This window comes from Indicator indicator, chromosome 7, assembly GCF_027791375.1.
Source record: "Indicator indicator isolate 239-I01 chromosome 7, UM_Iind_1.1, whole genome shotgun sequence".
Lineage (NCBI taxonomy): Eukaryota > Metazoa > Chordata > Aves > Piciformes > Indicatoridae > Indicator > Indicator indicator.
Window position 1 is genome coordinate 5,714,793 of NC_072016.1, and position 25,612 is coordinate 5,740,404.

Below are 25,612 nucleotides of genomic sequence, written 5' to 3' on the forward strand. Positions count from 1 at the left end.
CCGTGTACTGGTTAGGCTGAGCTGATGGAAAAATCACATCCTGACATGATTTGTATGTAGAGAAGTAGCAGTTCACACCAGTTTACTGGAACTGGTAGATACTTGACTTGAGTTTGTATTACACTACTCATGCAGTAAGTGTGAACGTTATGATATGAAGGCAAATATAAGTCTCAGTACTGAACAAAGAATGTGTTGCTCTGGTAGCATCTCTTCTTCAGAAAGTTAATTAGTTTGGAAGACAGTTATATTGTTAATGTATTTGGATTTCAAACTTCATTAAAGGCAACACAATTCCTTAAGCTGGTGTTTGTCCAGTCACACACTCTCCAATGAATACTGTTTCTAGAAACATGGCAGATGTGGGTATAAAACTCATCAGGACTGACATACTGTCTTAGCTACTTAGGTGACTCCATCCATCCCAGGGCTTGGGAAGCTTATCCTCTGTATGTACTCTCACAGTAAGGTAAATCTCACTGCTGTTAGACCTGGTTAACAGTCAGGGACACTCAAGACAGACAAACTAAAACATTCAGATAACCTCATTTTAGGCTGATAGGTTACAGCTCAGAGAATTAACTGAACTTCACTGTCTGATTTTAGTCCTTTAGAGTCAGGAACATGCCATCCAAAGAGCCCAGAGACCTGTTGTGGCATAGTGGTTGGAACATAGCTTATCCAGATCCTAAACTAATGTCTTGAAGCTAATTATAGTGGCTGGAGTCTGTTGCTATCCTAGTCATGATATAGATTGCCTTATGGCACCATCGCTGGTGGTGCACACTGCCTGAGAACATACGCTCCAGCATGCCCTTAATGTGAAGAGGGTTGATGCAGGCAGAGCCCAAAACGTTTACCATCTCAAGATGTGAAATCTCTGTGAGGAGAGGAGCCAAGGCTTCTATCTCAGGGTTTTCAGACCCAAAGCACCTCACAGTTTGCATGTCCAGTAAGCTGTCTGGACTTCAGTCAGAAACATTTAAATAAGCCACTTGTAAAGGTATTTTTCTTTTTTCTTTAATTCCCTGTTCTGTCCTCACTGATAACTATAAAGATCACCTCTGCCACAAGGAAGCCTTGTGTGTATTGCAAGCAAATCCTTGCAGGAGAACAAAAGTCAATTACTCAGTCTTGACCTACAATGCCAAATCCAGGCTAGTAAGACAAGCACCATAATTAGCTTCACTTAAGAGATCAGTCTGGAATTAGCAACGAGCAGTATTTGTATTCATTTAAATAGCTGTGAAGGCAGAACTGGGAGGAAGTTGCATCACCAGACCAGTCTTGAAAACATTTATTTGCTCTCTAGTAAAGAGCAAAAACTTGTCTCAGATCAACACCAGAAGATCTTGGCATGCAGAGTATACTAAAGTGTCTTCAACATGTGGGTTTGAGAGATTAGAAAATCACAGGTACAAATTTCACACTGCACCATATAAGCCACAGGCAGCATTTGCCCAAATCCTCATTTGAGCAACATTAAAAGTCCACTCTGTTACCTTTTCTTCCACTGGCATCAGGCTGCCTGGACCTTAGAGGGAATTTTCTCATCAGAATATAATTTGTTAGCACTTGTCTCTAGGTTTGCCTCTTACTTTTTTTTTTTTCTCCTATGTTTCCTTGGTTACAAGTTAATAGTTAATAGTCTTGTTTGGAAGAATAATAACTTCCATTCCAGGAATAGTGTTGCATTGCAGACTGTTAGATGAGGTTCACCCAAGGCAAGGCTTTCACTGGCCTGTTATTTAAATGGAGTTGCTAATTGAAACGCTGGTTGGCATTGCCAGCTGCATTCTGTTTGCCAGTATGGACTTGTCCTGGTTTTGCTGGGACAGAATCCTAGGCCAGCCATGGGCTGGAGGCTATTAGCAGCTTTGAGTCACCCAGGATAGCTGACTTGAGTTGCCTAGAGGTGTATCCTGTGCTATAAACATCACACTCAATATAAAGGGGAAAGTTTACTCCTCCCAGAGCTTTCTCAGGTTCCTCCTGAGCTGCCTTCTCTTCCTTCTCCTGCTCTTGAGGACTGCCTTCTTGTTCAGTATGACTGCTGTAACTCTGCTGGGCTGAGTATAATTTTATATACTTTGTACTGACACTGAGATCTGTTTGGCTATTTCATTAAATCCATTTCAGCCTGTGGGTCTCTCTCCTTTGAATTCCTCCTCTCTGCTGGGGAGGGGTCGTTAGGTGACGGAGCAGCTGCAAGTTAAGCCCCAGATATGGGCTAAACATAGGCAGGGCTGAAAACTGCTATGAGGAAATAGTTGAAATTAGGAGAAGGTATTAAAATTTTGAGCATGAGTAGAAGAGTTCAGTCACTTTCTTTGAAGGCTGAGGACAGGGGTGGTGGTAAGAACCAAATAGCAGCTGACATACTAGTTTGACAGGATTTAGAACAGAAAGTATGGCTTGGGCTAGTCATCCTCTATTCTATAGTCACACTGGACTTTTTATTATAAATCTTGTATTTATATAACACAAAATGATAGCAGCCTTTCTTCACTAAAGCATTTATAAAGGAGAGTAATGTAGAAGGACTTTATGAAGCAATGGGGCTTCTTCCTTAGAAATTCATTGAAGAAGGGGAGGAAACTGCTGTAATAAACATGAACAAGGTATCTGCTACGTTGCTGCATAAACAGTAACCTGGCAGGGGAGGTGGGGGGAAGGCATAAACCTGGCTGAGGAAATGTCAGGAATTGATCAGGAAAGGAAAAGAGTTCCAGAAAACACTGAGATAGAACAGTGAAGATGATTCCCAGTGACTGAGAGTGACGTAGGAGTATCGGCGCTCAGTCCTTTGTAGGCTAAAGACAGAGGTGTGGGTAGAGAGGTGTGTTTTCTCTGAAGTGCTCTGATGAGCATCACTAGTTTGAGAGCAGTGTTACAAGGAGGACAACTTTCCACTGTTAGAATGGGATGTGGGAGGGAGATCTGAAGGAACATAGTTTTGTTTGGGAACACTCTGTGTAATACTTCCCACTTCAAAGAGTACAGTTGAGACTCAGTCTTGTTCTAGCTTACGCCTGTGCAATCCTGCTAGGGCCCCAAGCAGCCACAAGACACATCTGAGCAGAAAGTTAAACATTTTTTATGGAAGCCAAATGTGGTGCAGTAAAACTTTTATTATGGCAATGAAATACACAATAAAGCTGACACCAGCCATTCCTGTTCTTGTCCAAGCTCTGCTCAGGGCTGGAGGATAGATGATCAATTCCAGTACTTGGAATTTTATCTCCTTAACTATATTGCAGATGCTTTGGTCATTTCAGTTATATCTTATTTTTATGTAGAGAATCATTTCTGCTAGAATGAAGGGAGTAAAACCAAATAATGATGGCTGGTTTTCTCTACAGATGTGCTTCCTCTGTGTTTGGTGTATGTGCTGTAGCAAAATGAAAATGTTTCTAGTTTAATATAGTCATTCACATGCAGAATCAGGATGCCTGGTTCATCTCATTTCCCAAAACATGTTTTGGAATTGCTTTCCTTTCATTTTTTCCCCTTTGGATTGCATTCTTTCTTGGATGAAAATAGCCCAGTTCTTTTTGCCTTGTGTGCCCATTGGATGGTTTACACACACTCATGATCTTGAAAAGAAAAGCTTAAGCAGTCTGAAACACTTTGTGGCACTGAAACTGCAGAGGGAATTTTTCCTTTTCTTTCCATGGCAACCTCAATGGAAAGAGACAGTGCTTGATGTTAACATCTTAAACTGCTTGTTTATGCAAAGACTACATTAAAAAAAAACTGGTGGTCACTTTTTAGATGAGCATAAAATGTGAAGAGATTCACTTGTATCATGATGAAATGTGTCTGAGAACACAGATTGACTTGCAGGAGCAAATATCCTTTCTGCATGGATTTAAATAATAATTTTGTTTGTTTGTTTTTGGTTTACAGTGGCCCATCCTCAGGAGCCTCACCACCCCTCTGAAAAGCCAGTCATCCACTGCCATAAATGTGGGGAGCCATGTAAAGGTGAAGTGCTCCGTGTTCAGGCCAGACACTTTCACATCAAATGCTTCACCTGCAAAGGTAAGGCCTTGATATTCGTGTTAGAAATGAGTAAACTTGTGCAAATGTTCCTTGAAGCAGTGCTGGAAGGCCTTGCTTCCTGCAACCAGCCAATTACAGGATATTCTCGTGGCTCGGTATCTGAGCAGCAGTGTGCCTGAGTATCAGTGGGTGGGGACAGCAAAGGGTGGGGGGTGAAATGGCTGAATCACACCTACACAACCAGCAAGGTGACTGGAACCACACAGAACAAATTCAATATGCAAACATCTGCAATTTAAAAGAAAGGTTATCACAGGATGTCAGGGGTTGGAAGGGACCCAAAGAGATCATCAAGTCCAAACCCCCTGCCAGAGCAGGACCATACAATCTAGCTCAGGTCACACAGGAACACATCCAGATGGGCCTTGAAAGTCTCCAGAGGAGGGGACTCCACAACCTCTCTGGGGAGCCTGTTCCAGTGGTCTGTGTCCCTTACAGTAAAGAAGTTCCCCGTTGTGTTGAGGTGGAACCTCCTGTGCTGAAGCTTACATCCATTGCTCCTTGTCCTATCACAGGGAGCAAGTGAGAAGAGCCTGTCCCCTCCCTCCTGACCCCCAGCCCTCAGGTATTTATAAACATTTATTAAATCCCCTCTCACTCTTCTCTTCTCCAGACTAAAAAGCCTCAGGTCCCTCAGCCTCTCCTCATAAGGCCTGTTATATGATTGTTGATTTTATTGGGAGGAGAGGAATGAATTTGCTGCCACTAGAAGACTCAAAATAGCACATTCTGCATGTTTATGTGTTAATTCCTTTCCTTTTCAGCATTCACTGGGAGTAAGCTACACAATGGATAATTATACCTGAAAGAGACGGGGGGGAAAAACCCAACTTAGCTCTCTTAAATATTATTTTCAATTTTATTTTCTTCACACAATTCTGTGTAGACATTTTCACATATTTCCCAAACAGTGAATTAGGACATAATCAGACTCTGGCTGCTTTGGTGAATTTTTTTCCTGTTTTTTATTTGGGAAAAATAGAACAACACTAAGCATCCAGGATGGAGTGTCACAAAACAAAGCAAGAGAAAGTGCACCCCTAGTAGCCACTCAGAAATCCAGTGTAAATAGCTGGTCTGGTTTCAAATACTGTGCTGTATGCATTTCCTATTATATTCCTATATGGAGTTAGGGTACATTTAGATGGGATGAAAAATGTAGCTTAAGAAAATTCTGTCTCTTGGAATTTATTTTTTTTTTCCCTAAGTGCTTTTTTTCAAGGATTTGGATAAATTTGGATTATTATTGAAAAAAAAAAAACCACATGTTCATAGAAAGCAGTCTGTCATTAGAGATAGTTACGAAAATTAAGCTGCTTTTAAGTGAATTGATTACTGTAAGTACATACCTGTGTTCAAAAATCACATCCAAAAAAAACCCTGATAGATATGAGAGAAACATGCAGGGTGGTCACTGTGGAGGGTGTGCTGGGCCAAGGGGCAGGGGGAAGCTTTGACCACACATTTTGGGAGAGATCACAGGATGTTAAGGGTTAGAAGGGACCTCAGGAGATTATAGAGTCCAACCCCAAGGTGCCTTCAGTGAGTGAGTGATACAGAGGACCATTATGAAAAGGAAAGGAGCAGGAGACAAGGGATATCTCTAGTAGCTGTGCTGACATCATGACACTTGGAAAAAGCTGAGCTGGATTTTTTAAGCTGAGTGCTGGAAAAACAATTCCTTTCCTTGCTTGTGGTTGGTGAAAGTGTTGGTTTCTGCACAGCCAGTTTGAACTCAGAGGGCCAGTAATGAATCTTGGAGGCTTTTCTCTTATTGTTCATTCAATCTGTGCCTTATTAGTTGGATTTACCAGAAAGTGAGTGTTGTCTTTGTGTTCTTTTGTCTTTCATTGAGAAAAAGGAAAGAGGGGTGTATGGGAGCTTGCTCCAAGTCTTGTTTTGTACCTTATGCCTGAGCTGCAGAACTTGTTTATGGTTGGCCTCTCATACTTAAGTGAATGCAGTTTTTGTTTAAACTATATGGTTATTTACTTATATTTCATGTTTTCTGACCATACAAGTAGGACACAGCTGTGCAAGTAAGTGGGATTTTTCTGAGTCTAATGGAGTTTTAATTTGACATGACTGTGACTCCACAGGAGCTGGAGTTAGACCTCAGTATGTTTTTAGCTAGAGGAAACAATTGATACTGGGACCAGAATATATCAGTTGCATCTACAGGTGTTTTGGTTCTCTTTCTCTTTTCAGTAGGCTAAAGTTTGCTCTTGAGACTCCAGCTCATCCGCAGTGTGACAGACTTTAGTAAGCTCATACTTGTCTGACTGTTGTCACACCTGCTGAAAAAGTTTAAGCTTTTACCCACAGGCAGTCTGAAGGTCTAGCGAAGATGCAGGAAAAAATCAATTTCCACATAAATCTATCACACTGTTGTATAGTAGCAGGGTTTCAGTGTGATCCTGTTCTTACTTCGCTCTGAATTTTGATTCCTTTTGTTTTTTAATTGCTATCCATGCTCTCAACTGTTTGTGCATATCATACTGTTGAGTGTACTGGATGTGTTATAGTCCAGCTTCCCTAGGTTATGCCAGGGATGCATAGGCACTCCGTGACTGCTTGGCATGCGTGTCAGTGGTGCTTGTTACACTGAAGGAACATGGGTGACTTAAGCCCCCACGCTGCATCAGCCAGCTCAGGACATGTGTTATGTAATATGATCAGACAATCGTCTTCCCCTATCATTGGTGCCATGTCCATCTCTGGAATCATTCTCAGATCAGAGTAACTGCTTCCTGACACAGATGACAAGCAAATGGCAAAGATGACAAGGAACCTCCACTGACTGATGTGTTTCCGTACCCCATGAGAAGATGCAGCTCCCTGTTACTCCCTGCCTGTTGAGAACCCAGCCTGTGCTGCTGGTTCATCCTATCTGCCTGACAGGGCTGGCTAGTGCTATTTGTGGCTCCAGATAAAAGCTGATAAAAAAAAAGCAAAGAGCTGAAAATGGAGTGGCCTGTCCCCCAGAAGGTGAGGTCTGCCAGCCTCTCGATAGGCAAAGAATCTCAAGAGGGCAGCAGCTGACTCAGAGCTGGAGTTAACTGGGGAATGATGGACACGGCAGGGATAAGACACTTATAGGAGTGCAGCTCAGGGAGCACTATTCAGAGCAGTTGTCTGTGGATGGTTTATAACACAGGCACTTACCTTGCTAAGGAATTACACTGTTGAGTTACAAATTTAAGTTAAATCTGATTTGGTGTTGCTTTCAGTTGACTAAATAAGTCTTCATTTCTCTTTCACCAGAAGTGCACTACTCTGACCAAGTTGTTAATGGCTATACCAGGCAATGGAAGCAGTAGGCTGAGAGGAGGGAGGGTTGGATAAGGAGGTTGGAGGGAGAATAGACTGAGCTGGAGACCTCATTGTTTTACTCTGTTATTAAGCATTAACAAGAATGAATTAGTAGCTTATGAAAAAGTATAAAGTTGTTTTTGTAAGCATCTATGTAAATTAATAACTTGTCTGGGAAAAGGAAGATTCTTCACTGCAATGTCTGTTACACATGTAAATGTGTGTGGGATCAGGCCCTAAATTGCAATGTGCAGGAACAGACCTTAATATCTCAGTTTAAACTGTGATCTGATACAAATGATAATTCCCTATCATTGCCAAGTGATTAGAGTTTGTTTTACCCTGTTGCAGGTGCTAGGAGAGGAAACTTTGAGGCTAGCAAAATTGCTATAATATGACTTTATTATTAAACCTGTGATTTATCTTCTGGGTCAGAAGGACATGCTGGTTGCAGTACAATGTATTGCTTGACAGATCCAGCTCTAGGCTTTCATAGTAACAATATAAAAGTTGGCATAGCTTGATTTTTGGTACATGTAGAGATTGGTTGCATTATCTTAATGAGATAATGTGGCCTTTGTGGTATGAATATTTGGAAAAAACAGTAAGCTTCCACATGGTAGTTTGAACTTTAAAATATATACATATATATATTTTTTTTATCTCATAAATAAGCAATTCTGCCATAGAAATCTGGATGGTCTCCTAAAGTTTTCTAGTCCTCACTGTGTGGCATGCATGTCTGTAATGTGATTAGGCCATGCCAGGTGAAAATGTTTCCCTGTGTATGAATATTTCACATGGTGTAGCAATATCCGATATCAAAAGGCAATTTCTAACTAATATTCTTAATACTTGTAAGCAAAGCCAAGTCTTGGTGTGCAGGAAGCATTCCACAGACACAGAGTATCCCATGGAAAGGAATTTGTTAGCTTCTATTAAAATAGTGATATCAATCAGCATGGAACTAATGTGCTAATTTTCCACCTTTGGGTTAAATGTCTTTCAAGGCCATGTCAGTATGTGCTTCCAGAAACCTTTCTGGTATATTTAGGTTCCAGGCACAGGCCTGTTTGTTTTATATGATGACTTCTGCAAGGCTACATCATCTGTGGTTCAATGAGATGGATGTGGAAAGGGGAGGGTGTGCTCTGTAGTCTTTGACTTTGAACTGCATCTTCCTTTCTTGAAGGACTGGGAAGAAGTTAGGGTCATGTAAGCAGATATTGTATAAACAGGCTGGAATGTGTTTTAAATCATTAGTTCTTTGACCTTTGATCTGTCATCAGATTCCTTCAGCAGCAGCAAGAGGAGGCTGCAAGCTGGCTGCTGGGTAGTTCATGCTATTAATAGTTCAGTGTCAGTGGATGGAAAGATTATATATGAGGACATTCTCATCATGGATACCCAGTGCAGTGTTTGAAAAGATCTCTGCATTTCCACAAGTACTTCTGAAACAGAGACATGGTAACATAACTGGTGGTTAGCACCTGCTGCTTCCTGAGCACTGGGAAATTATACAAGGTCCCTTGAGGCTCTGAATCACTGAACCAAAGAGCCTTCTTTATGTAAACGCTCTCCAGGCTTGTAATTCTTTCAGTACATGCTGGTTCTGCTTGCCAGCTTGTGAACTCCCCTTTGCAGCCTGGCTATTAAGCAGCCTTTAACATTAAGCCTTTTGATTTTTTTCAAGAGTGTTTGTATTTTCTTTTTTTTTTTTTCCTTCTTAAACCTGTGTCTCATCTTTCATCCAAATAAAAGAACATTTCTAATCATTCAATTACAAAACATTGTGAGGTATGAATGTTCTAACAGAATAGAAATTAAAAGGACAGAAATGTTACAATATTCTGGTTTGGATGGTCAAGACTTCAGGTATCTGACTCAAACTCTTAAAGGATTATGACTCCACATCCTTTATCCATGGTACAAAAATCCCACGGAATGGAATGAGGAAGAGTGAGTTGAGATTTTAAATAAAAGAGAAATCCTAGTTACTGAAGAGATTATTAAACAAATAAAGTGAAAAAGCAAAAAAGGGGTCACACCTCTGATCTGTAACACACGTTACCTCTGTCCACAAGGAGACCTAATGCAGGACAGCAAGAACACATTTAAAGAGCAGGAAATCAGGTCTGAGCAGTGCAGAAAGTCCAGGGAGCTATTCCTGGGAAACTAATGATGGTTAAAATTCCTCCTGTGGTAGGAATTGGGAATCAAATGTGAATTCATGTCTTCAGGTAGCAGGTAAAGCTGCACCTGTGAGAATAACTGCTATTTCTGTGTTTGTTGCTGTGTCTTGAAGCCTCTCTTTCTTTCAGTGGTTCTGATTGATATTTCACTTCAGATTCAGGCAAGGGCCTGGGAAGTTTGCTGTAAGATACATTACTGCAAAATGCCCTTCACCTTCCCATACCTCGTAAGCAGTGGGGAGGGCTTGGTCTCATTAGTGTTTTTGGGATGGCAATGGACTGTTTCAGCAGTGCAGTAGATTTTAAACTATATCCAGCCCTTTAGTGGTGATAGCTACCAGTCACCCTCCACACTTATGGAAAACAGTCTGTGTTAAGGATTCCTCAGGACCCCTTGCTGAAGAGACACAGTGGGTGAGGTGCACAGGCTTTGACAATAGGGCTCAGACTATTCCCATAGTTCTATCTCACACTGCTCTCCCATCCTCTGACCCTCTCTTGCTCATTCACGTTTTCAGTAGCCATTTCCTCTTTCACTTGGAATTTTTTTCCAATTTGTTTTATCAATTTTCATTTAAACCAACAGATCCTTAATTTTTGCTTTAAATGTTGACAAGGAAAAATTCCCATTTTGAAGTGGCTCCTCATTTTGCTCTTGGAGTTTTAATTCTATTAATAGGCATTTATTGACTCTGATCTTAGTTTAGCTGGCCTGAGGTCTCTTTCAGTGACCCAGCATTTGACAGGAAATGAAATTAATTGCTCTGCTTGGCTGATGGTGATGAATTCTGACAGATGCCATGTCAGATTTTAACAAGCTACTGGGTCCCATTGAAAGTAGAGGGCCAGGAAGATGCTTTACAGGTGCTTGATGAGTTGGGGTAAAGCATCCTTAAGAGAGGATGCACAGTTGCTTGGGTTTCTTGTCAGTGCATCCTTCGTTTGCCTGGGTTGGATTAGGTTGGTTTTGTTCTATTCTTACATATTTGGTTTGCTTATCTATAGTGGTTTTAGAGAGATCTCTCCTCTAAATAGTTACAGCCAAGCTATTCCAGGCTGAACTTTGACATTTTCCCAGTGATTACATTTTCTTCAAGGTTCATTTCTCACCAACCTGTAAATGACTTTGATCTCCACCTAGTGTTTAGTTTAATGTGAAAGGCGTTTTAAATGGCTGAATGATTCTTGCCATTGCTTCCACTGTGATGGACAAAACATTGATATTTTAGTTGGGAAGCTGTCATATTGGTACATTCTATGCGGCTGCTTGCTTATTGTTGAGCTCAGGTACTAGCTGTTGTCTGCTAGGTTGCTGGAAAGACTGAAAATAGCTGCATCTCAGATGCAGCCAGGGGAGTTTCCCTGTGCAGTGTTGTTTGTCTCCAGTATTACAGAGAAAACCAAAGAAAGCTGATCTTGTAGGACTGAAGACATTGTTACAGTGTTGACTGGGGAGCTAAGTTAAAACACAGCTCATCTGAAACTTGGCTGTGACTGGTAGTTTCAGTTGAGTGAACGATTGTATTAAATTTTTAGGGGATTCACTCAAGTATCCCATTGAGAATTACTTGTGTCATAATGAAAGTGACACTGAGTAGCCATGCAGACAATATCTGAAATGAAGAGTAAAAGTTTTTCAAAGGAAAAGGAGGGCCTGGCTGAAGGCTAGAGAATGCTTCTTGTGAGGATCCCAGACCACTTTAGGAGAAGACAGGAGAAATGAAGTCTCATCTTTTGCTCAGGAGGTGTTTTAGTTGCTAAACCTTTCTTCCAACTGGTGACTAGCTAATGAAGCAGATTTTAACATCACCTGTATTTGTTTGATGTATATAAAGCTCTTTTGACTGCCCAGCATTGTTTCTAAATTCAGTCTGTTGAAATGAGAAGGGATTCCAGAACCACTGGTAATGCTGGTTCCAAAGAGCTTGGATCAAAATGCATCTCTCATCAGTGTATGGCAAAAAAAATAAATAAATCTCCACTGACAGGTGTGTGACAGTTATCAGGATCTCCATTACAGCTGTTGCAAAAAGCTGGATGCACTTTCTCAGTGGTGTCTTATTTGCTGCAATGGTAGTGCTGCAGCATGGCTTCTGCAGTTCTCTGTTCTACAGTGGTCTACTGATGATCCTTTGATGTACATTCATTCTTGAAATGACTGAAAGAACTAGAGGTTAGACCATCAAGAAAATTAAAAGGAATAAAACAAAGTCAGAGAAAGACTTAGGTCACTTGAAATGTGGAAACTTTAAACTTTAATAAGAACATGAACCCTGTTTTCATCAATACAGGATTTGTTAAGCTCTCTTAGGGAAAGAAAAGATTTTTCCTGTATATTTGTTTAGATATAGATGATAAACTGAAGCGTTGCCAAATTCCTTTCTACCTTCTAACAAGAAACCCATTATGTCCTAAGAAATAAATGTTGTATGAATATTTCCCTGCTTAAGAAAGGGACCATTATTCTGCAAGGCTTAGAAATACAAGAAAGAAAGAAAACACTAACAGGAAATTGGATTTGCATCTCATTTAATGCATGCTGCAGATCGTTAGACTTTTTTGTAATGAGGAGCATTCAGTTCTGCAAACTGAGACCCATGTTCAGAGTCTGCTTGTGTGGTTTTGTTTCTTCAGCACTGAAACAATATTTATTAAACATCAGCATGGATTTATTTTACTAAGGGCCTGGGTTTTCAACTCACTGAAAATGACCCTGTGGAAATCCTACCTACTACTAAGTAGGATCAAATCCTACTTCTGTTCACTTTGAAAAAAATCTGACGTCTTCTTGATCACCATATCCGTTAGTGCTTGGAAGTGACTCAGTCTGGGAATGGTCCTTGTCCCTTGGAGATCACAGGCAATTGGATTGCTCCTGAGCAGCTGTATTTTGTCATAATAGCTCAGACTTGCTTACACAGACCTTGTAGCTTTGATAGCTAACAGCAGCACTGACAGTATCGCCAAGCTTTTTCTGCTTCAAGGATGCAAAATAAAGTTCCAGAGAGAAGTTCAAGAGCAAAAAAAAAAGCAGGCTGATGTTTTCCACACAGTGGTAGGGCAGGACTTTATTGCATCTAATTCCATTCACAAGACAGGCAGGATCATCTGTTTGGAATATGAAATCATTTGGTATACAATATATAGACTGAAAAAAAGGCTGAGATCCTCCAGGAGCTGTCGAAGATAATGGTTTTCTTTTTTCATTTAAAGTAAAATGCTGGGGTTTTTTTGTTTGGTTGGGTTTTGGGGTGTTTTTTGGTGGTTTGTTTTTTTTTTGTGTGTGTGTGTTTTTGTGTTGTTTTGGGTTTTTTTTGTGGTCTCTATGTTTGTGGTACCTCAGGAAACAGAAATGTTCCCCAGTGTCTTTCTCTTTCAGAAGGGAGGTTCTGGTCATGTAAAATGGAATTTCTTCCATTGGATTGAGCAGGAATGGTCTTGGGGAAATGTCATTCTCTTGTGCAACTATTTCTGTGTGATGGATGCTTACAGAATACCTGTGGCCTTTTGCCTTTTCAAACATGATTTGTGGATCACTGCAAAGCAGTTCTTTCAAAGTTGTTTTTTTATCCATCAGTGTATATAGGTAAAAGCAAAAAAAACATAATTTGATGTTTCCTATGAACTGTCATTTTGTTATTCATTTTCTTTGACATATTGGTAGCACAGCAATTGCCTAAATCACATTATTGGGATTTATAGTATGTGCATAGTGATTACACCTGGTTTATCTTCATTGCCTCTGCTCTTCATGGCATGAAGAGTTCTGGGTAGATGTTCTTCCTTTTCATATAAACAATCAAATTCATCCATCTTTTCTGTGGTATTTCTGCAGCGGCCATAAACACGTGCTAAGGCAATCACAAAATCACAGAATGGTAGGAGTTGGAAGGGACCTCCAGGGATCATCCAGTCCAACTCCCCTGCCCAAAGCAGAATCACCTAGGTCAGGCCACACAGAAATCATCCAGGTGGATTTTGAAAGTCTCTAGAGAAGGAGACTTCAAAACCTCTCTGCACAGCCTGCTCCAGGGCTCTGTCACCCTCACTTTGTGTTCAGGTGGAACCTCCTGTGTTCTAGCATGTACCTGTTCCTTGTCTTATCACTGGACACCACTGAAAAGAGACTGGTACCCCTCAAATATTTATAGACATTGATCAGATCCCTTCTCAGCCTTCTCTTCTCCAGACTAAACAGCCCCAGGGCTCTCAGTCTTTCTTCATAGCTCCAATCCCTTAATCATCCTCATAGCTCTCTGTATGACTCTCTCCAGCAGATCCCTATCTCTGCTGAACTGGGGAGCCCAAAACTGGACACAATATTCCAGGTGTGGTCTCACCAGGGCAGAGTAGAGGACGAGGAGAACCTCCCTAGACCTGATGGACAGACTTTTCTTAATGCACCCCAGGATGCCATTGGCCCTCATGGCCACAAGGGCACTAGGACTCCAAGGTCTTTCTCCATGGAGCTGCTTTCCAGCAGGAGGACCCCTAGTTTGTACTGGTGCCTGGTGTTATACCTCCCCAGATGCAGGACTCTGCACTTGCCCGTACTGAGCTTGAGGGGAGTTGATGTCAGAACCATGACTTCTGCACAGGTGCAAAAAGGAGAAGGAAGAAACCAGAACTGTTTAAATCCCTTCCTTTGTACACATCATTGTATTCCAAATGTGGATGCAGTCATATTCATCCTTTCTGATTTGATCTCTGACTCAAAGTGAAAGCAGCTGCCTGAAACAGCACTTTCCCAACCATGGATGTTAACAGTGTGGGTGACCTTTGTTTTGCCCATGTAGCCTAAAGCTGTGATTAGTGATAGGAACACATGTGCTAAATTGACTGCAAAAAACCCTTGTAATGTGGGGTTGCCAGGAATTGGCTTTAATTCTTGCAGATTGGTGTGTGCTTCCTGCTGTGAGTACACCAAAGATGATGAATCTGCTGCTGGGTCACACCATAAGCAGTTCTGCTTGTGCCTGAATTCATGACTTGCCAGTATGAGAGAATTTACCTTATTCTGAGTTACTGACAAAGAGTGATCGGATAGAAAGGAAATTTGCAAAAGAAAAGGGCAATAGAGGGAGCTTCTTTTTAATAACAGTAATCACTATCTTCAGAAGACTTGTCAAATGATTTTATTCTTCATTCTTGCTGCCAGGCTTGAATGCCTGTGGCTATGCAAAAGGGTAGCTTAATGATTGTGAGTGCATGAACACTTTCAATCAAAAGTTGTAGTGTGTTCTGCAAGCAGTGATCTGCCACAGACCTCTGTATGGTACAATGAAGCTGAATTTTCAGAACATAGAGCAAAGGTTGCGTTGGAAGTTACTTCTGATCATCCTGCCTAGGCAGATAAAGAGGGCTGTGAAGACTAAACCACTCCTTGGCAGAACTGGGGACCACAGTAAAGAGACAGAGTTCGTATATGCAGCTTCTGAGGGAGATTCAGCAGCATGCTTGAGTGCCTTCAGCTTGAAGCTGAAATAAATAAACTTGGATGTTAAAGCTGCAAGCTAAATTACAAACTGGAATTTAAATCATAAGCACATGAGCAGTCCATAGCTCTTTATGAAATATAGCAGCTTCTGAAACATCTAGTGTTGACCACTCCATGACAGTATTCCAGTTCATAGACTGTAACCAAAGGATCTGGCAGTCTGAATACTGAAGTAATCCCTGACACGAAAGTAGACTTCTCAGTTACTCCATGACTTACTTGTAAGGATCCATGAAAGATAACTTAGAAAAGCAAACCAATTGTAAGCAGGCTGAGATTTTGCCTCTGGACCTCCAGTGGAAGATGACTAGATGGTCCCTGACTCAGGCAGAGTCTAAGGTGTCCTGGTGTAGAGGTCACAGTATTTTCTCCAAATGGTTACATGATATTGTACCATTACTTTGAAAGAAGAGGACAGAAGAATGAGACAGGTGTTTTCTGGAGATTTATCTGCAAACCAGCCTGGGGCATTTTGCAGCATTACACTAGAGCTGTAACAATAGTTATCTGTAGTTCTCCCAAGTCACTGATAATTGAGTTTTGGCTGCTTGTGGATTTAATGCCACCATGAAATGTAATTTGATTGCACATGGAATATTAACACTTCTAATTGTGTCATTAGGCCTCCAGGACTTGGCCACAGGCAAATAGAGAATTTGCAGTGCCTGCCCCAAACACCTTGGAATTTTAATTTTCAAGGCAGGTAGTTAATAAAATATTAGCCCATTGTAATGGGGGGATCAGAGAAGGGGGTTAGGGAACAAATGCTGTGCCCACTACAGTGTTTGCAATTTGTGGCATAGAGGTGAATTGAACCCAGCTCCCTTAATGATCTTTCATAATTTAATTTTTCAATAGCTCTTTGGGGACCTAGAATACCGCTTATTTATTTTTCCTTGATCACCATATTTCTGATATTAAATATTTCTGATATTTGATCTGAATGTACTCGAATGTTATGAAGTGGGATGAGATAGAGCTGCTTGCAGAAGAAGAGTTGGGCTAGCATCCCAAAGTGCTGTGAAGAGTAGTTTCTCCTACTGAATTACACAGATGCAGCAGTATACAGAGGAGCAAGCAGCAGGAGAGGCTGAAACAAAAATGCCTGGGAGCAGCCATGTGTATATTTAAGAATTCATCTGACAGCTCCTATTTTATGCTTTTTCATTGAGGTGAATAAAGAGGACTTTTTAAAGCAAGGAACGTGAAGCAAGGAATATTCTTGATGCCGTGGGACATAAAGTAGGTAGATTCAAGTATTTTGTTCAACCCAAGCTATAACTGAAGTGTGAAATTCAGTCTCCCACTTCCCGTGGCATTTTCTCTTTGTAGGAGTCGACTGCTACAGGATGGATTGCATTCTGTCTCCTGTGCTGACCAGAAATGCCAATGCAGCACTATGAATATTTTCTTAAAGCAAAACAGGCACCTGGTTGTGATGTGTTTTGGTTTGGATGAATAAGCTGGAAAAACTGCCAAGTCTCTGAAATCCTTGAGTGGTCCTTCACCCTCTTACTGATACAATTTCTCTTCCCAGTATTGCTGAACATGGCCACAAGTCTATATGCAAATATTAGAGTTGCTTATCTAATCCATGAAGTACAAGGGGTACAGCATGTAAAAGATAAACACAAGACCTGTGCAGATTAGGCATTCAGAGGTAAATAGTAGTTGTTAGAACATTTATTTATTCAGAGTACAGGTGCAAAATACTCTGTTTGCTGATAGGCTGACAGAGCTGGGGTTGCTCAGTCTGGAGAAGAGAAGGCTCTGAGGAAAGCTAATAACAACCTTCCAGTACCTGAAGGGGGCCTACAAGAAGGATGCAGAGAGACTGTTTACCTAAAGGCATGCAGGGATAGCATGAGGGGAAATGGCTTCAAACTAAAGAAGAGCAGATTTAGACTGGATGTTAGGAACACGTTCTTTACCATGCGGGTAGTGGAACACTGAAACAGGTTGCCTAGGGAAGTGGTTTGGGCCCCATCCCTGGAGATATTCAAGGTGAGGCTGGACAGGGCTCTGGGCAGTCTGATCGAGTTGAGGATGTCCCTGCTGACTGCAGAGGGGGTTGGACTTGATGACCTTCGGGGGTCCCTTCCAACCGAGGCCGTCCTATGGTTCTATGATTCAATAGCTGTGGGTCAGGATCAGTATCCCAGAAATCAAGAGTATAGTTCAGTGTAACAAATACACTTCGGGACTGCATTACAAAACTGAGGAATTTTCCTGTGTTCCTGGGCAACCTGATCTAGTTGAGGATGCCCCTGATGAGTGCAGAGGGGGTTGGACAAGATGACCTCCAAAGCTCCCTTCCAGACCATTCTGTGATACTCTTTATGCAGTGTCCAATATACCTTTGTATAGCTTCACTACATATATCATGAGGTGTACATATAGTGGAGATATGGTCAGATTTTTAACACTTGATTGTCTCTTCACTGCAGCTTTCTATGTCTAAAACCACATGTCTAAATTAATAGTGTAAAATCCCATTTCTAAATTAATAGTGTAAAACCACATTTCAAAGATCATACTCATTTAAGATGGCGGAGAAGTATTCATGCAGCGATGGTGAAGCAGCTCAGTGTTATCATGGGACTGGAGGAACCATACAACATTTCTCAAATAGTCATTGCTTCAAAAAGAATCAGCACCTTGAAAGCTTCTAAAACCACTTTCCCCCCCCCCCAGGAAAAGTGTGTGCTAATGTATAGAATAGTAAAATATATACTAGTTATGAAATTATATCTTCTGCTCACCTCCAGTCCCAGACATAAAAGCAAGATTCCTTTGGTGCAAATAACTCTGATAACATGATTCACTGGATGATGTGAGGTAAATGAGGTGTTGGCAAGGACCAAGTACTTGAAAGCTATGATTATGTAGATTCCTCCAAGGAACAGCTTATTAGAAGCTCTCATGGAGCCAGAGAATACCATCTATGTTCTGTGGTGTCAAGACATGGAGTGACAGGAGGAGAGAGCAAAAATCTGATAGTAAGGAGCAGGACCACAGGGGTCATATCATTTGTTGGCAGCAGAGACTGTTACTGACATGTATTTTTCCAATCTATTGATGTGATGGTGTTGTTTTTCTTTTTCCAGTGTGTGGCTGTGACTTGGCACAAGGAGGGTTTTTCATCAAGAATGGGGAATACCTCTGCACCTTGGATTACCAGCGCATGTATGGCACCCGCTGCAATGGCTGTGGGGAGTTCGTGGAAGGTGAAGTAGTGACAGCTCTGGGAAAAACCTACCATCCAAGCTGCTTTGCCTGTACTGTTTGCAAGTAAGTCAAGCCTCCCAACTAACATAGCATGAACCTAGTACAAAGAAAATGGGGAAAAGCATCACTATGAGACACAAGTCTCGAGATGTGTTCCTCTTTGGGGAACATTTGGCTAGAACAGGTCTACTGGAAGTCTAACTTGAAGGGTCTTCAAAATACCACTCATTTATTTGGGGGACACAGTTTTGCTATTACCTGTCATTCTCTATTCTCAAAGTTACTCTCACATAGGAAGGAATGCCTATCAGGCTTACATGGTGAGATGATAGACATAGGCTGAGTTGAGTTCAGGTGATCAGCCCAGCGTGATGGGAGAAGTAAGGCAAGGCAAAATTCTGGGTGCTACAGTGGAGAAGCCATTTGGTCTACAAGAACAGTTAAACAATTGAAAACATGGTGGAGACTCATTTTCACATCATGTAAGAACACATGGCTTTGGGACAACCAGGATTCTCCCACTTCTTCCCACATACTATTTCTTGTCACCAGTTTTCAGTTCTACGTGGAATAAAAAGTTTGCTGAGGCCATGTGAGTAGGACAAAAGACCCGTTTTCAACTTATATTTTTGTTTAAACTCAAGATTATTAATTTAGAATGTAGAAGACTGCTTGGTGAATCTTCCACATGCTCTCATAGCCTCCTCATTTGAGCAGTGGAAGTAAAGTGATATTGTGGTGCCATCATGATTCTACACAGGCCTAAGTATTGTGTATATTTACTATATACTAAGCTGAAATTAGGATGGGCATCAGGCTGTTAATTTCTCTGGTTCTGAGCACTGGAAGTGAAATGGACTTTCAATGCAATGCCTGAGGGACACATAAGGAGCATCAGACAGAGATGTAGGTAGATTTCATAGAGAAGGAGAACCCAAAATACAGAGCCTGTTGCTTTACAGTCAAAGGGAAATAGGACAGCCAAGTTCTCAGGAAGTCAGCACCTGACAGCAGTTGAATTGTCCAAAACTTAATGCAGGAGGATGCCATGAACAAGAAAAGCAAGAATCTATGTTCTGAGGAGATACCTTGTTGGAGATCCCATCATATGATGTGTCTTAGTATTAATGTGATAGACTTGCCAGACTCTACCCCTAATCTTTCATAACTATCTCCAATGAGTAGTCCAAGTACTTTGTCTTGTAGCCTGCTACATTATTCAATATCTTTTTCTATTCAAAGGTTTTTGATTGTTTTTGTTTCATTTTAAATAGTCTATGGCTTTACTGCATGTTGATAAACATGGTGTGTGTGTTTCATTTTTATTTCCCAAGGACAGTGTGAAAGTAGGTGACAGTATTAAACATGACATCAATTTTCTGTACATTGACTTACTTTAATCTTTTTATATTGAATGAACCAAGGATGAGTCATTGAAATAAATTCATGAAATGTAGTATTGCTGATGATTTATTTATGACCCATTTAGGAACAGCAAGTGGAAAGGAAACTAGAACAATGCCTTAAACGTTTTGTGGAACAAGCAGATGTTAATTTATTATGCACAGTTTTGGAGTGAGGTGTGGTGTAGAGAGGTCTGTACTCAGCAGCTAAAGCTCCTTACTAAAGATTTGGAGGTAATGAACCTTCTGATTTTAGTGAAATGCTCATATAAAGTTGTTCATCCTCTGTGTTATGCACCAAATAAGATCTACAGCAATGTCAGCTTCTGTCTAATGCACATTCTTAACATTTTGTTGGGTTCAGCTTTCCAGCTTTCATAGTGCATTCAGCCTTTACCTTTCTCCTAAAATCTGCACAGGTGGCAATTACTGTGGTGGTTCTGTAATGGAGATACCCATTTGAAATCTTCAGGAGAACAAATGTGGATAACATTCCGATTTTTTTGCAAACTGCTACATCCACAGTAGCATAGTCCTGTATTTCATTGCTGAATACAGATGCAGTCGTGCATGAGTCACTAGCTCCACATTGCTTCACTAGCCTGAAGACCAATTCCTCTTCTTTCCTTGAGGTCCTTTCTGTACCATTTGAAATCCACAACATCAGGCTGAGATCATCATAAATGTAGCTGTTGTGTCTAAGTGAATTTCACTGTCTGCTCTTGAGATAAAGTATGTTTTTGATAACTTCCTTGAACCAAAATACATAGCAAGTCTAACCTCTACTCTGCTTGCACCCACGAACTGGATTTCTTCCAGTGCCTGGCTCTGCCAAGGCCACATTGTTGAAACTATTTGGCCAGAGTTTCTGTAAAATATTGATTGCCCTGGGGGAAGGCAGCAAACTCAGACATAGGGAGCAGAGGATAATTTTTGGCATAACCTTTGCTAAAATATTTTTTTCTCTTTAACTCTCTAGGCGTCCGTTTCCCCCAGGTGATAGAGTTACCTTTAATGGAAGGGACTGTCTCTGCCAGATGTGTGCTCAGCCAATGTCCTCCAGTCCAAAGGAACTGTCTGCTTCAGGCAGTAAGTATACCATTGTCTTTCTGGAGCCTCTCACTCATCAATATTTGGTTGAAACTAACTTAATGTAATCTTTCCTTTGTTGCTTTTTGTTGCCTTTTTTTTTTTTTTTTGTCCTCTGAAATGTGAGCTATCTTTGGGAACCTTTTTTCTTTCATTTGTTTTTCCCCCTTCATTAAAAGTGTCTGCTACTACAAGTGGGTAGGGACCCAGCATGAACAAATGACTTTTCCTCAATGACTGGATTTTTGGAAGGGCTGATTTTTCTTTTACAGGCACTGGAAAAGTATCTAATGGATGAAATCTGACGTTTCAGGGATGATGGATTCAATTTTTTTAACATATAATTGCACAGGTTTAAGTAGTCAAACTTGAACAGAGAAGATTTCACCTCAACATGAGGAGAAATTTCTTTCCAGTGAGGGTGGCAGAGCACTGGAACAGGCTGCCCAGGGGGGTTGTGGAGTCTCCTTCTCTGGAGACTTTCCAAACGCACCTGGATACATTCCTGTGCATTCCTACCCTAAGTGATCCTGCTCTGGCAGGGGGATTGGACCTGATGATCTCTGGAGTTCCAGCCTCTGATATACTGTGAGACTGTGAAAAGAGGACAAAGGCAGAGGGAAATTAATTTTGTTCTACTGTTTAACACTTCAGTTTAATTAAATTATCCTTTAAATGGAATGTTGCCAGGATTATGCTCCAGAATGATATCATAGTAGTGCTATGACCAGAAACCATTATAAAAAAAAAGCAAGAAAGCAAGTTAAAGAGAATGAAGAAAGTTTGGGAGGAAAACTAACTTGGTTTACTGTTGGGTTTTAATTCTATTTAAAGATAATTTGTATATTACTGATATTGATCTCTGCCTCCGGTAGTTAATTCTTTTTCATGTTTGGAGATTTCTGATTCCTTGCTGGGTTGTACTCAGCATTTCAATCTGTAATGATTTACCCAGTACGGTTTTGTAATTCAGAATGACTAGACTTTTCCTTGTGACTCTAGACAGTTTTCCTTCAGTGCTGGAAGCAGAGTGTGTTTTCTGCTGCTACTTGGCTCTGAGATCCTAGGATTACAAAGTACAACGTGAAGGCAAAGTTGGATAATGATCGTGCTGAGAGGATGAGTCAAGTGAATCTCAGGTTATCTGACTTGCCTGAGACCATGTAATCAGACACTTAGCAGAATGGAAAATGAGAGACTTTTCTTGATATCATGCCTTTCTGTTTGTTAGGTGATACTTTTCCACTATACCTGTAAATTTGGAGCTGAAAATGCACAGGCCTAGTCAGTTAAGGAAGAATTTAGGGGCCTGAGGAAAAAACCTTACAAGACTTACAAACCAGCACAGAACTGTACGAGGTACTTTGGGCACCCAGAGAGTCCTTCTGAGACAAAGGCATGATGGGGAAATTGTACTTGAATCACTGATGTTTAGGAGGCATAATTGGCTAGGAACTGCCAATCTTTCTTTCTTGAATGCACAAGAGGTGCTGTGAAAAGTACAGCTGTGAGCAGAGCAGCCACACAGATCTTGAACACTGGGGGTAGGCACATGAGGTGGTGCCAGCAGTCTGCACTGGTGGAACTCAAACCAGCAGGCTTCTGGCTCAGGGATCATCTTTGAAATTCTGAAGAGTTATGTGTCTGAACACAGTTCAATACACTTCCCTCTTCCTCAGACAGTATTTTCCCTTAGGCATTCCCCTTCCTTATTTCCATGATAAAGCACTTCAGTAGTAAGAGTTTTCTGTATTTCTCTACCTGAGGATGAGCCCTTTCTCTCTTGCTTCCTTGTCCGGGTTCTGGTAAGAAAGTTGTTGTTCTGGTTAGCTTTTTGCTGAAAGGTTGGATCATTTGAGTGATGTGCATAAACTAATTAAAAATTTGCTCAGACAGTGGACTTTCTAGATGGTTAGGAAAAAAACCTCCTTATCCAAAATAAATTAAAAGTGTTACAATCAGCAGCGTTTTCATTTGAAAATTGCATCTTTTAAAATGATGGCAGAGACTTGCACACACATTTCTCTCTTCTTTGGTGAAATAGGTAGTTGTGCCCTATATATGATGAGAGATACAGGAATGATATGGCTTGGAAAGAAGCACAGGGAAGCTATTTCAGCTGCTCTTTCTTTGTAACAGTCTCTTCTGTGAGCTGAGAGCATTACAGTACAGCCAAGACATGGACCAGATTTTCCAAAGTGGCCTGTGTTACGTGTGCATAAATAATCCTTGGTGCAGCTGCTCCCTGCCCAGCCGGCATCCACATGGAAGTTTCACAATACTGTTTTGTATGTTTGTCCTTGTCTGGTTTGCACATTATGTTCTGGTTCAAAGAATGCAAGTTCTCTGGGACAAATGCTTTAATGCCTACCAGTACACAGTCTAACAGAGTTGGATCCTGTCTCACAATTGGAGATCTTAGCTCTATTGTGATATAAATAATGAGCTTAATGCTTAAAGAACTTGTGGGAGAAAGGTGTCTGTGTTAATTATTCTTAGCTCTTCAAATAAGATGCAGTCAGTAAAGCTCCCTGTAAATATCTGAAACTTTGAACAAGGTTTCTGGTAAGCCTCAAGCCTCACCTATTGAAGAAGGTGGGCAGGAAAAAATGGGAATCACCTTTTGCCTTGCTGCCTAGGAAGTGGGGGGAAAAGTGAGGTTGTTTCAAAAAGAAACCAATAAAGCATCAGAATGGAGAAGCAGCAAATTTACTTTGCATTCCTCCTTGACATGTTCTCCAATTCTTAATGCAGTTTTGTATTTGGGACATAAGTGTCCTTTCATTAGATAAAGATGCAGATATTTGCCAGTCTTCAGAAGCGATGTCTGAGCTGATTTATAGGCACTGTGAACTTCTCCATTAGAAGTGGATGCAAAATTCCTTTTAATTACAGTTCTTGTGAAAAAGCTGCAGCTAGGATTTTATTTATGCACTGTTGACACAGTTTTAATTATTTTGTTCCCTTTTTTTTCTTGAGCTGTCTGAAAAGTCCCTTGAGTACTTAGGGAAGACTTAAAAAGAGGGAAGAGTTGGCTGCCTCTTTGTAAGCAAGCTATCTGCAGTGATTTTTTTGTTTGTTTGTTTCTGGGTTTTTTGGCTTGAAAGGGTAGTGAGCAATACCTAACATGGGATTCTGAGCTGCTTCTTTGGAAATATCCTCCAATTTCACACTGTGTGTCAAAGCTACATGCTATGTAGGTATTGTACAAATACTTGGCACAACTGTGGCTAGGCTTTGTGTGTAAGCCACTGAGCCCGTTTTTGCCTTAAGGGATACACTCTCCCAATATCCATACATTTCAGTGAATGCCCTGGATGAGCTCATCAATGTCTGCTTTTGAATATGCATTTTTAAAAGGTAATTTTTAAAATCCTGTCTGTAATTTTGAACCTTAAGTATTTTTGTGTGTGCTGTAACACAGATTTTCTCATTTCATTATTCCTGGCTTATACAGAAACACTGACATATCTCTGGCATTCCAGCCTTCATACCTATGTACAGGTACTGGAGACTCAGCTGAGGATTTGGGGAACTTGACAGAAGGAGCTTGTGTAGTCTTATACCTCTTTTATTCTTTCTTTTTATTTACCATATCCTAAAGATGTACCACAGACATCACTGTGGATTGATTTCAAACACTGATTTTAATCATGTTTTACCTAAGAACCCGGAAACCTTGATTAGAATAACTGATTGTAACCTTGGTTTACATTTAGATTTTTAATTATAAAAGGCTAATTGATAAGCATGAAGATGCTCCATTATCTGTACACATTTACTTAAGCTAATATAGCTCCTAATGACTATTTTTATTCATGATTTATGTGAAGCTTTGTTTGGATGGAAATTGAAATTTAATTAATGAATGGAAAAGGCTTGTGGATTTTATTTTATTTTATTTTTTAAATGTAAGAAACTACCTGAAATTGCCTAGACACATGAAGAAAGTAAATGCAGTAAAATATATTCTTGTTTTGGGACTGCTGATTTGTCGAGGGTCTGTAGCATATAAAAGTGTCTACTTTGGGTCACAATGTCTTTTATAAAGACTTTCCAAGTGGCAGATCTTATACCTGATTTTGTTCAGAGACAGAAAAAAGAAAACAAATCTGATTCCAGATCCTGTTTGGATTTTTTAACTTGAATTTAATTAAATTGTTTTGAATATCTGTATTTAATAGTCCTTTCATTAATCTAAATTTGATTGTAATAAACGTGCAAGGCAACTACATTTATGACTTAACATATTGAGCATAGAGTGGGTCTGAACTTTTTACCCTGCCCTTCTTTTTAAGAATAAAATAAACAAATCAACATGCATGAAATTAAACAAACTTCGGACAAATGGTGCAAAGCCACAGTTCTTTCTCAAAAAGAAGCCTTTAGATTATGCCTACGACTACCCAGCTCTTCCCTTGAGAAATCCGTCCAATGACACTGGCCCTTTTTTATCATTACTCCAAGAAATGTTTTGGGATTTTTTTTTTCTTTTAAATGTTGCAAATTTTGCGCTATTTTCATTTGAATTGCTTTCCTGGATTAATTTTAGTTCTTGCTTTTGTTTCATAAATTACTCAAGTAGCCTCCACTTAGCTATTTCTTTTTGTACAAGGACAGGTGTTTTCACTGCTGCTTTGGATCCTCCTCTGGAGGTATAGAAAGCATTGTTACAAGTGAATTACTGGGTGGTGAGAGACAGAGCAACAACTCTGAGAGAATATACAGGCAAGGGCAGGAAGTTTCTGATGGATGAATTTTCTATCATAAAAATGACTATTCTTCAAGAGGGTGTTTTCAGTCCAGTTTGCCTCTTTCTTTTGTGT

General features: G+C 40.5%; 1 protein-coding gene across 1 annotated transcript in view; it reads left to right on the plus strand.

The window, feature by feature from the left end:
* ABLIM1 (actin binding LIM protein 1) overlaps positions 1–25,612 on the plus strand; it is a 124,121-nt gene that overhangs the window by 19,569 nt on the left and 78,940 nt on the right. The window contains exons 2-4 of the mRNA XM_054382205.1: positions 3,910–4,044; positions 18,174–18,357; positions 20,677–20,786. Coding sequence (XP_054238180.1) covers positions 18,251–18,357; positions 20,677–20,786 — 217 coding nt within the window. The 5' untranslated portion in view covers positions 3,910–4,044; positions 18,174–18,250. The remainder of the gene's footprint in view (positions 1–3,909; positions 4,045–18,173; positions 18,358–20,676; positions 20,787–25,612) is intronic.